Source organism: Carcharhinus amblyrhynchos, chromosome 8 (genome assembly GCF_965287045.1).
Source record: "Carcharhinus amblyrhynchos chromosome 8, sCarAmb.v2.hapA, whole genome shotgun sequence".
Classification (NCBI taxonomy): Eukaryota; Metazoa; Chordata; class Chondrichthyes; order Carcharhiniformes; family Carcharhinidae; genus Carcharhinus; species Carcharhinus amblyrhynchos.
Genome location: NC_137331.1, coordinates 62,935,794 through 62,948,844, shown reverse-complemented (window position 1 = coordinate 62,948,844; position 13,051 = coordinate 62,935,794). Strand labels below are relative to the sequence as shown.

At 39.2% G+C, this 13,051-nt stretch overlaps 1 protein-coding gene across 1 annotated transcript in view; it reads left to right on the top strand.

Annotated features, from left to right (window-relative positions):
* The window catches only part of rab2a (RAB2A, member RAS oncogene family), a 76,670-nt gene that overhangs the window by 57,560 nt on the left and 6,059 nt on the right, over positions 1-13,051 (top strand). Inside the window, exon 7 of the mRNA XM_080194191.1 lies at positions 11,146-11,214. Coding sequence (XP_080050317.1) covers positions 11,146-11,214 — 69 coding nt within the window. The remainder of the gene's footprint in view (positions 1-11,145; positions 11,215-13,051) is intronic.

Below are 13,051 nucleotides of genomic sequence, written 5' to 3'. Positions count from 1 at the left end.
GTAAATGGACTGCAATGGAGATGTTTTAAAAAAGCTGTTCATAGTATCTCCTGTTGTGGTATTGATTTTGGGTCTATTACCATTTTTTAAACGGGGCTAGGTATCTAATGAAGAGCAGAATTATTTTAAGAGAAGTAAGGGAAAGAAAACAGGAATCGCCTGGCTGAAGTCCCCTTGATGGGTTGATAGTCTTGCTTCGCATTTCCTGTGTTCCTTATGAGCCTCATAGCTGAGCCTTGCAGCTTGCTTACCAACTGTTGGGGAAGTATGTAAAAGAACTAGGTTAACTAGTGAATTCAGTTAGGGGGTAGGAACAGACTTCTAATTTGAGAACATTTCACCAGATGGAACAAATTAAAGATGTCCATTTTAATTCCCTATTGGTACTAAATTACATGATTTTTTTCACCAAAATGTCAGTTGAGACAATATAATAATCTCTGCCAAATATTAAGGCTTGAGGACATAAAAATGAGTCAGGGTTCCACTTCCTGATTACTCTGGGTATTATGCAAGGCAACAGTACTGAAGTGGTAATAGTAGTAGTGTATTAGAAATCACGTGTCGAATTGCTGTGGCAACATGCACTTTACCCATAGCTCCAGACTACAATATGTAGTGATGATAGAGACTCTAACTTTGTATTATATGGCTGGCTGACTGTCTCTCCTTTTTACTGACTACTGGCAAACATTGGAAGGATTTGGAGGTTGATCAACCTGATTGGCTGGCTGCTTACACAAAGCAGCAATATTTGGCTATCTAGTATTGGAGTGGGTTTTCCACGCACTTCTGGTTCAAAGGTAGGGATGCTACCCACTGCCACAAGATCTCCTTGTAGTGGTAGTGTTACTCCTGTTGAGGCCCATATTCCTTCAGTTATTTGGTATCAGTCTTCAGAGGCTCAGACTTGTACTGAAGATAGAGTTCAGGTCCCATCATGACAGCTGGAGGAATTTAAATTCAGTTAATCTGGAATAAAAATTAAAAAGTTAGCTTCAACAATTATTGTGAAACTGTATTGACATTAAAAAGCCCATCTGTTCTGGGAAGAAAATTTGATTTATTTTTGTCACATGTATGAATTAGTACAGTGAAAAGTATTGTTTCTTGTGTGCTATACAGATGGAGAAGGAGAGGAGAGTGCAAAATGTAGTGTTATAGTCTTAGCTAGGGTGTAGAGAAAGATCAACTGAGTCTTTTACTAAGCCTGGTTTATGTCAGTCTGGACCCACAGCAATCTGTTTAACTCAACTACTCTCTGAAATCTCCTAACAAGCCATTACTTGGACCAGATGACATCAGAATAGTTGAAGAATAAAACCTAACAGAGCACCTGGCACCAGAAGCTAAAAAGCCATACCCAGCCTGGAGAATGCCGCAAGGTCTTTCTCTAACATCAAATGCCAAAATTGGGGGAGCTACTCTACAGATGGACAAGCAACAAATTACCAAATCAGACCTTGTAATCCAAGCCCCAGACTCCTCCACTGTTGGGCTTGTCCTGGTTTATTGTTAGACAGACTGACCGGAGGTCATGACATGTTAGTATACAGTTGGGAGGAAATGACACGAAGTCCTCAGCATTGACTTTGGATCCCATGAAGTCTCAGGCATCAACCTGAACATGGACAAGGAAACTTGGCAATCACCTGTTCTCTCCTAGATGATGAGTCAAGAGTTCCTGATGTTGGACACCACTTGGAAGAATCATTGATGGTGCAAGTGGTATTGTCACTGGACTAGCAATACAGAGACTGGAGTAATATCCTGGAGACCTGGGGTCAAATTCCAACAGGGGAGATGGTAAAATTTTAATTCAATAAAAATCTGAAATTGAAAGTCTAACAACAACCATTGTCCATTGTTGTAAAAATCCATCTGGTTTACCAGCCTTCCTTAGGGAAGGAAATCCTGTCACCCTTGCATCGTCAAGTGACTCCAGACCCTCAGCAATGTGGTTGACTCTTACATGCCCTCTGAAATGGCCTAGCAAACCACTCAGTTCAAGGGCAGTTCAGCGATGTCCAGGGGATGTGGACAAAGTTAAACAGCCAACCAGAGGAAAAGGCTCAAAAGGACCCATCCATAACGAGCACGTCAGTGCAAAAGGTGAGACTAGAGCATTTGCTATGCCAGATGTCTGCAATGAATCAATTAAATATATTCCATATGATATCAAAAAATGGCTGAAAACACTTGACACAACAAAGGCTGTGGGCCCACCTCCCAGCTGTAGTACTCCAGAATTTGAGCTTCAGAACGAACTGTACCCCATAGCCATGCTATGCCAGTGTAATTACACCACTGGCGATGTCTGCTCAATGTGGAAAACTATCTAGGATTCTATGTCTAGTACACAAAGCAGGACAAGCCCAATCTGGCCAATTTTGCAGCTATTCTTTTCTACCGTCAGCAAATTATGGAAAGTGATGCCTTAAAGCAGTGCTTGGATATCAATAAACTGCTCAAGGCTCAGTTTGGGCTCTGCCAGGTCACACTCCTCCTGACCCCCTTACAGTTTTGGCCCAGTAGCGTGTGATTGTAGCATAGTGTTGAACTCTAATATGACATATGAATGACTGCCCTTGATATCTGGGAATATTTGACCAAGGAGCAAAATGAATTCCAGGGAAATGGTGGGGATGGGAGAATGCTTCACTGGCTGGAGTTGTACCAAATTCAAAGGAAGATGGTTGTGTTGATTGAGGCCAATGATCTCATCCCAAGATATTGCTGCAGGAGTTCCTGAGAATACTGTCCTAAACCCAACCATTTTGCTTTATCAATGCCTGTCTCTCCATCAGAAGGTCGAAGGTGTTCACTCATAGCCTTTCAGATGCTGAAGCAGTCCATCTTGATGTATCAAGACCTGGGCATCATTCAGATTTGAACTTGAGTGACAATTAACATTTGCGCCTCATAGGTATCACCTAATTACCTCCCCTAGCATTCAATGGCATTGCCATTGGAGAATCCCAGAATCATTGTCTTTGGGTTACTATTTACCAGAAACTGAACTAACCATGTACGTACTGCTAGAGGCTGAGTATTCTGCGGGAAGTAACTCACCAGACCTATCAATCTAGAAGGCCAAGTCAGGAGTGTGATGGAATACTTTCCTCTTGTTTGGATTAGTGCAGTGCCAACAAGTCAAGAAATTCCATCCAAAACAAAGCAGCCTGCTTGATCAGTAACCCATCTAACAGCTTAAACATACATTCCCACCACCAACTCAGTGACAGCAGTGTGTACCATCTACAAGGTGCACTGCAGCAACTCCAAGGCTTCTACTAAACTCTTGACGTCCTTGACTTTGAAGAAAGAGCAACAGATGCATGGAAGCATCACAATGTACAAGTTCCATCTGAGCCACACAGTATCCTGACTTGGAGCTATAATCACTGTTCCTTCACTGTCACTGTGTTAAATTCACTTCCCGACAGCACTATGGGTCAACCTACAACAGGAACTGCAATAGATTAAGAAAAGCTGGCTCACAGCCATCTTCTCAAACAATTGTGGCTGTGCAGTATAAATGTTGGCCTTACTGGCAGTACTCATCACATGAATGAATTAAACAAAATGGACATCAGGGTGAGAATAGGATATGCTTTAGCAACCGTATCTTCTCTGAATTGCTTTCTGGTATTCATCCTTTAGAAATTTTGTTTATATACTACTTTTCATGAACTTGACATCCCAACTCATTTTGCATCATGTAAAATTGCTTTTGAAGTTTAATTGTTATAATTTAGGAACTATGGCAGCCAATTTGTGCACAGCAAGCTCCCACAAACAGCAATGTGATAATGACTAAATAACATCACAAAACTGATTCATTAGGTATAAATATTGTCTGGGGCACAGGATAGATAACTCCTGCCATCATTCAAAATGTCAGATGTTTAATATCTACTTGGAGCAGACAGGGTCTTAACATTTTAGATTCAGATATGAAGAATAGATTTTGAGGTGTCAAAGCAAGCATTTAGCACTGAAGTAAGCATGAAGTTTTTATGCCATAAGTTAATCCAATTTTGGCTTAATATCTGTATGTTATGCCTAACAGTAATAACCCTTGTGTTTTGCCTTTGGCAATGACCTTTTTAAATTTTCAGGCACGTGCCTAGTTGAAATGTATAATGTAAGAATGAACATATGTTGCAAAGTCTGTTATACAAACCAGTAGTTAAATGCTTGTGCACATAAACTTATCAAAACTGGGTCTGGGGACTTCAAGCATCTTGCCATGTCATGTGAATGAGTGACTTGCAGACTCTTGCATGGCATTTAATCTGCACAGAAGAATGTGGAACTTGAAACTGCAATTTCTAATTAGTGTAATTTGTAAAGCCACTGGGCTAATATATATATTATTCAAAACATAGCGACTAATGTTTCTCTGTAAAAGGGATTCTAAGAAATATGGAAGTATTAAGTTTAGTCCTGGCTGGAAGCCAAATTCACTTACTCAGAGCCCATTTGAAAAATGTATCGTTCCCCAAGGTATCCTATGAACTGACTGAGACAAATTAAGATTTTTGTATACTTTTCAATCAGCCAGACAAGTTTTGTATGTAAATGTCTTTCATGGATTATTACAGCATGTTGAACTAATGCATTAACAAATAAACACTGCTGGAGGGAAAGTGAAGCATAAAATTGCATGTGATTTGGTAGTGCCAAGTATTGCTGAAAAAAGGCATATTGAAGCTACACTTCACAAAAATACCAGTAAGAGGAAAACCATTTAGACACTTAGAGGAATGCTGATTGGTTGGTAAGTGGACTTTGAAAGAGGTGTTGACATGGAGAATGTGCCAGTTGATGGCAACTGACAGATAATACCAACCATTTGATATTTAAACCAGGTAGCTTGACCCTGATTGGGCAAGGCATTGCCCTAGGGAATGAATTAGCAAATGGCAATCAGTTATTTTGCTTCGCTGAAACAGGCACAACGTGTACACATGATCTTTGTCTGCAAAGAACAGGGCCTTGTGTATTCATATATATAGCTTCCACTCCATGTGGCACATAGTGAACCTGACTGGCAATTTTAAATTAGTTCACGGTGCAATCCTTCTTGCACAGTATTATTTGGCAAATGTTGTCCAGTTGTGGCATCGCATCTAATGTTGGACACAGTTTTTTTGAAAGCATGAGCTGGTTAGGTATAGATTGTACCATGCCTTGGAAGTAGTGCCTGGGACATGCTGTTTGACAGGATCCACCAGTGGTTGGGATGTGTGGCCCTACATCATACTAACACTGAAATTCATATACCACCTTACTCATTTGCATGATAGGCAGAATGTCTTTTTGGCTTGATCATAGCATCCTATTAATGGTGAATATTACTTGTGTTGCTGTTGCATAGTAGCAGTATGAAACAGCTAGCTTCATCTTTTGCTCATGTTTTTGGGATACTTTACCCTTCCAGAGTAAAGAAGTCATAGTCATAGAGGTTTACAGCATGGAAACAGACCCTTTTGGCCCAACTTGTCCATGTCGCTTTTTTAACACCCCTAAGCTAATCCCAATTGCCCGCACTTGACCCATATCCCTCTAGACCTATCATACCAATGTAATTGGTACATTAACATAAACCAATTTAAATGCTTTTTAAAAGAAAAAAATGTATCCATCTTTACTATTACCTCTGGCAGCTTGTTCCAGACTTCAACACCCTCTAGAAAAAATTGCCCTTCTGGACACTTCAGTGTCTGTCTCCTCTCACCTTAAACCTATGCCCACTAGTTTTAGACTCCCCTATCTTTCGGAAAAGGTATTGACTGACTATGTTGTCTATGCCCCTCGTTACTTTATAGACTTCTATAAGGTCACCTCTCAGTCTATTCAGCCTCACAATGTAACTCAATTCATCAAGTCTAGGTAGCATCCTAGTAACTCTTTTCTGCACTTTCTAATAATAGGGAGACCAGAATTGCACAGTATTTCAGGTGTGGCCTTAACAATATCTTGTACAACCTGAAGACATCCCAACTCCTGTATTTAATGTTCTGACTAATGAAACCAAGCATGCTGAATGCCACCTTCACTATTCTGTCCATCTGTGACTCCATTTTCAAGAAGCTATGAACATGTACCCTTAGATCTCTTTGTTCTCTAACTCTCCCCAATGCCCTACTATTAACTGAGTAAGTCCTGCCCTGGTTCAGTCTACCAAAATGTATCTTCTCACATTTATCTAAAATGAAACTCCATCTGCCATTCGTCAGCCCACTGGTCCAATTGATCAGGATCCCGTTGCAATTGGAGATGACTCTCTTCACTGTCTACTATGCCACCAATCTTAGCGTTATCTGCAAACTTACTAACCATGCCCCCTATATTCTCATCCAAATCATTAATATTAAATGACAAATAACAGTGGGCCCAACATTGATCCCTGAGGCACACCACTGATCACAGGCCTCCAGTTTGAAGATCAACTCTCTACAACCACCCTCTGGCTTCTGTTAAGAAGCCAATTTTGTATCTATTTCAATACCTCATCCTGGATCCTGTGAGATTAACTTTATGCAACAATCTACCATGCAGTACCTTGTCAAAGGCCTTGCTAAAGTCCATGTAGCCAACATTAACTGCACTGCCCTCATTTATCATCTTGATTACCCCTTCAAAAAACTCAATTCAATTTGTGAGACATGATTTTCCACTCAAAACTATGCTGTCTGTCCCTAATCAGAGGTAGACTGGGCACTTGTCAGGGCCAAAGGTGCTGCTCTTAGAGCTCTTAAGTTTGTGATATACAGCGCAAAATGATCTGATCAGGGTAGTCATTATCCCACAGGATGCATTTGATGGTGCCTATTTCAGCATCAAGCTTCCATGGTGATAATAGACCAATGTTTTATTGTATAAAACAGTAAGAATCCCAACAGGTATGTTGACCAGTGAAGGTAGGCTTGCAATAGACCATAGCAAATTTCTCAAGTAGTACATCAAGGAAAGGGAATTAATTTGACTGCTTTGTTTCAAATGTGAATTTGAGCACAGGATTGAGCCTATTAATTCATGTGAAGAAATTAATAATGCAGGTGCAAATTTAAAAGTAGCACATTTATCATCCACTTATCATAATCTCCCGTCCCTTGCATGTTTGAGTGTCATTTCATTTATCTCATAGAACACAACTTATTTGCGATAGCTCAGCCCAAAGGGGATCCCATGGAACACCATCTATTTGGGTGGAAATGATGCTGTTAAAATGGAACTCAACTGCACAAGTTGCTGAGTTCATAAATTTCAATGAATACTTATTCATGCAATGGAGGTGGGTTTAGATCACCATGATAGTGCTGCAGCACAAATCTATGACTTCCTTAAGTGGAACAAATCCACTTGCCAACCAGTTGGTATTCTCTTAAAATCACAATTGTGATGGTGCATGATACGGCCTATCATGGCTGCACTGGCTTTCCAAATGATTATAATATAGTGCCATTCCTGCATAGATTTACATGCAGTATAAATTAGTTTCCTTTTATGTCGGTACTCTTATCAGGTGTCCTGATGAGTGCAAGAGGAAAAGCTTTGATATAGAACATAGAACATTACAGCGCAGAACAGGCCCTTCGGCCCATGACCTTTCTCAGCAAACGTTTGTTCAAAACGTAATGGAGCTGTTGTGGCATTGGTAGTAACATTCCCCAGTTGAACGCAAGCCATTGTCACTTTTTTTTCACGTGAAGTCTGTAATATAAAACCAGTAATGTTCAAAGTCATTGTTTCAGATAGCATTATGAGTTTGTTAGTTGAGACAATCGCACTCGTACATCTTTTTTTCTCTTGGCCACTGCTCATCCAGAACTGTACCATTAGCTCTGTGCTATGTCTATCAGTTTGTGCTAAAGCTTCTGAATCCAAAATCGTGTAACTGAACAGATGCTAAATCCAGCACATATTCTGGCCCTGCACTCTTAGTTGTCAAAAAGAAAACCTTAAAGTTTATTTTCAGTCAGTATAAATTGGTTTCTGTCCTTGTGCAATAGGGTATCTCTTCCCTTTTCCAATTCCAAATAAACTTGTTCAACTGGAGTTCTTTACCTCCCCGTTATTTATTTTCCCCCATATGGAGTAGCCTTGCTTACATTTAACTTCTCACTTCTCCTGCAAAGAAAACCAAATTTCTTGTTTTTGTTTCTCCCTCAGCCCAAAAGTGTCTATTTCATCCCCTCTTCTTTCTTGCTCTCCTTCTGAGGAAACAGGACTGTCAATTTTCTTCTCAGCAACAGGATCCTTTTTATTAATTAAAGATCTGTCATCGTTTGTATGTCAGGATCAGGAGGGAGCCATCTGGTTCGTTCATTATCATTAAGGCTTATTATGCAACTTAGTAACCTGCTCCTGCTGGTAGTGGATTCCACAGGCTCACCACTGAGTAAATTTCTCCTAATTTCAGTCCTAAATGGTTTACCCCATATCCTTAGACTATAACCCCTGGTCCTGGACTGCGCCGTTGGGAAAATCCTTCATGCATCTACCCTTTTAGTCCTGTTAGAATTTTAAGTTTCCCATCATCCCAGGAATTAGTCTGATAAACCTTCTCTGCAAACCTTTATAGCAAGAATATCCTTCCTCAAATGAGATGTGGTCTCACCAAGGTCCTTTATAATTGCAGCAAGACAATTCCTGCTCCTGTACTTGATTCCCCTTACTTTGAAAGCCAGAATACCATTTATCATTACCTGCTGCACCTGCATGCTTGCTTTCACTGACTGCTATAACAAGGGCGTGCAAATCTTGTTGCATTTTTGCGTTTCTCAATCTGTACCTGTTCAGATAATCTGTCTTTGTTTTGCTAACAAAGTGGATAATGTTTACTGATATTGTAATGCATTTGCCCATTCAACTTGTGCAAATCACACTGAAGCCACAGCTTTACCACCCAGTTTTGTCATCTGCAGATTTGGAGATATTGCATTTAGTTCCCTCATCTAAATCATTAATATGCATTGTGAATAGTTGGGGACCTAGCACTGATCCCTGCGGTACTGCCTGCCTCTTGGAAAAAGACTTGTTTATGCCTACTGTTTTGTCTTCTAACTAGTTTCTATTCATCTCACTATACTACGCTCTCCCGGCCAACCCATACACTTTGGTTTTACGGTGATCCCTTATGTGGGACTTTGTCAAAAGTCTTCTGAAAGTCTAAATGAACAGCATCCACTGTTCCCCCTAATTAACTCCAATTACACCCTCAAAGAGCTCCAGTAGATTTGTTAAGCATGATGATTTCCCTTTCGTAAATCCATGCTAACTGTCCGATCTTGCCACTGTTTCCAATAAAAATTTAAATCTTTTGTAATGGACTCGAGCATTCTCTCCGTCACAGACACTCAGCTGACTGGTCTATAATTCCTTGTTTTCTTTGGAACAGTTCCCACAGATCCAAGGGTAACTAAAACACAGTCTATAGATTCATGGAAGATGACCAAAAATCCATCCAGTATTTTTAGGGCCACTAAACCTACATCCCAGAGTACTTAACAGGCCATGGGGTTTATTCATCATCAATCCCATAAATTTCCCCAGAACCATTTCCCTACCAATACCGATTTTCCTTCAGTTCCTTCATTAAACCCTGTGTTCCCCAACAATTCTTATGTTTTGTTCCTTCCTTTGTGAATTCAGAACTTATGTATTTTGTTGATCAGCTACTCCTTTTGTTTCCCCATCATAAATTCTCCTGTTTCACTAAGGGGCCTACATTTGTCTTCTCCCATCTTTTTCTCTTCACATATATCTATAGAAGTATTTACAGTTAGTTTTAGGTTTCCTGTAAGCTTACTCTTGAGCTTTATTTTCCCCTTAATCCCTTTATCATCCTCTTCTGATATCCAAACTATTCCCAATCCTCAGGTCTGTTTTTTTTCTGGCCAATTCGTATGTCTCTTCATTGTATTTAATACAACCTCTAATTTCCCTTAAGTCATAGTTTAGTCACCTTTCCTGTTTTATTGTGCCAGACAGGATTGAACGATAGTGTAGTTCACTCAGTGCTCTTTGAAAGTTTGCCATTGCCTATCCACTCATCCCTTTAAGTAACGTTCCCCAATCCATCATAGCTTCAACAGTAGTTTCCTTTATTTTGATTCAGGACCCTAGTCTCCAAATCGACTGTCAAACTCCATTTGATATTATGGGTCGCTCATCCTCAAGGACCTTGCACAACTATATTGCCAATTATTCCTTTTCCATTATATAATATATAGTATAGGATGGTCTGTTTTCTAGTCAGTTCCTCAAAGTATTGGTCCAGAAGACCATCCTGTACGCACTCCAGAATTAATTCCTGTGGTATTGTTGCTAATTTGATTTGCCCAATTTGTACGCAGAGTAAAGTCACCCATAATTATGGATGTTCCTTTATTGCATGCCTGTTTTGCCCTTATTGCAACTTCAGGTTTAATGCCATCCCCAACACCACTTAGTTTGGGGGTCTATATACAACCCCTGCTATATTTTTGTCCCTTATTTTTTAGCTCTACTCATCCAGATCCCGTATCATCAGAACTAATATACTTCCTCATTAATTGTTTTATTCCAAATTCTAAAATTTAACAGCAAATTGGTTGTGATGCCAAGGTTTATTTAACCCTGGCTTGTTATGACTTTTAGTCCTTGTACTTTGACTGAATTCATCATATTAAAAAGCTAGCTAGGATTGTCATACTTTTGCAGATCCTGCTGTATTCCCTATGGTATATGAGTATAGAATTTTTGGAAGTTTCAAGGCCTATGGTGATTATCTGTTCCTATTTCTCATATTAGCCACCTTCATGCATGAAACAATACATCTTGCTAATGAGTTGAAATAGGGGTACATTTGTAATTTGGAATTATGCTTGCTGGAACTGGCTATTCAAATTAATTTAGGTAGGGTCCTTTTGATAGCAGTAGAGTGGGGGGGAAAAATAATTTTTTTCATTTCTAGGTTGGATTCAAACTCTGGTTCCAAAGGTGAAACAAAAGTGTGACAACTTACTACATCATTCGGTTTCTCGGTTGTATAATTTGTGTTTTGACTTTGACTAGATATAATGTTAGTAATGAAAATGCTGGTTGGAGACATTGATTTTTATTTATCAACTATAAAATTTGTTTCATTTTCAGGCATTTATTAATACAGCTAGGGAGATCTATGAAAAAATACAGGAAGGAGTCTTTGATATAAATAATGAGGTAAGATTTATTTTTATTTTGTATGTGACAATTCTACATATAATGATCCTAAGTTCTCATCCCCATTTTAAATGGAAGATCCCTTTTTTAAACTATTCCCTAGTTCTAGTCTTTCCCAAAATAGGAGGTGTGCTTTTTGGTCCCGTCATCTTTTTTTTGTTTGAAAAAGATTCCTAATTCTTCCAAACTCCAATGGATACAAGCCCAGTCTCAAACCTTTTCTTCACTGGTTCCGCCCATGAGAGAAGAGTTAAATTAACACACTTTCTCCAGACCTACTTAGTTTTTCTAGCATTTTCTGTTAATATTCCTTATTTTTATATTCCATTCTCCTCGCAATAAATGACATTCCATTTGCTTTTCTGGTCCTTTGCTGTACCTGTATGCTAACCTCTTGTGATTCACATACCAGGATATCCAGATCGCGCTCTCGCTTTAAAGAATCTGCTTTGGATATAAACCCAAAATAAATGATTCTGTAAAGAATTACCCTTACCTCAATGGCATAGAATTGATTTGTTCATTTTTAAGATTATAACTAGCCATGGATTGTGAAAATCAATGTCTGTATGGATATTTTGGTGCCAATTTTTCTCTTTGAAAAGAGGAGTCTTCCATCTCGTATCTTTTCTCGCTAGTTCCTTCCCCTTGCGAGACTCCAAGTTTGAGTCTTTCTCCAAAGAGCTGTTGTATCAACAATTCATTGCATCAGAAAATGTTTTGGTTTATTTGAAAAAAGTGAAAATCTTGTGTTGAACACTGCTTTTTTGATGACCCTTGGTTGCGGGAGTGACCTTTCTCTTCTGTGTCCCAAAAGCCTAGTATCTGAGACAAGTAATAAAATGATTAAATTTATTTGATCATCTTTCTTTATAACATACCCCCTCAATCCTTCCTTCCCCTAGTAAGTTGGGTGGTGTTCTGGCACTACTGGAGATGGATAAAATCTGGGCTCAGCTCCTTTGCATATCCTGGCTTTCACTAGTGTGCAAGTTCCATGAATAAATTGAGATTGGAAATTGAGAGTTTGTAGCTAGACTCCACAATGTATTCATTTGAACCACAACAGATTTTGAAAAAAATTGGACTCCTTCTGTCTTAAGGGTATTGACAAGTGTGATCCAATAATTCCTACATGTTAAGTGCTACTCAACTGTCCCAAAAATTCTAAATAATTGCATATCAACTGGATATAGCCCAAATTAAAGTTCTGGTTTTATACTGGAAGCGCATTCTGCCTCAAGTAATCCTATGAATCAACACTAGAGGGTGATCTGACCAAGCTGAAATGGCAGCCATTGGAAAACAGTTTCAGCTGGATATTAGCTGCAGGTTTTGTACCTTTTGAGACTAAATGATATGAGAGCAACTAATGCTGTTGATGCAGCAACACTGTAGAGATTTATTTGATTTATTAAAGCCATCAATCTGTTGGCAACATAAGCCCTAATTTGGATTTTTCTCAGATTGGCTGTCAGTTTACAATTTATCAATGACTTGGATGAGGGGAGTGAAAGCATTGTAGCTAAATTTGCAGCTGGTACAATGATAAATCCGAAAGTATGTTGTTAAGAGGATATGAGTTTGCAGACTGATGCCAAATGGTTGAGTGAGTGTCAAAAACGTGGCAGAATATAATGTGTGAAAACTTCACATTTTCACACTTTGACAAGAATAATAAATAGAGTATTACTTAAATAGAATGGCTCCAGAATGGAGGTGCAGAGGGATTTGGGTGGTTTTTTTGGGTACCTTGTTCCTAATCAAAAAGCCAATTAAGTCCAATCAGAGCCCTGACATGAGGGACAAATAGGATCTAAGCAGACAAAATAGGCAA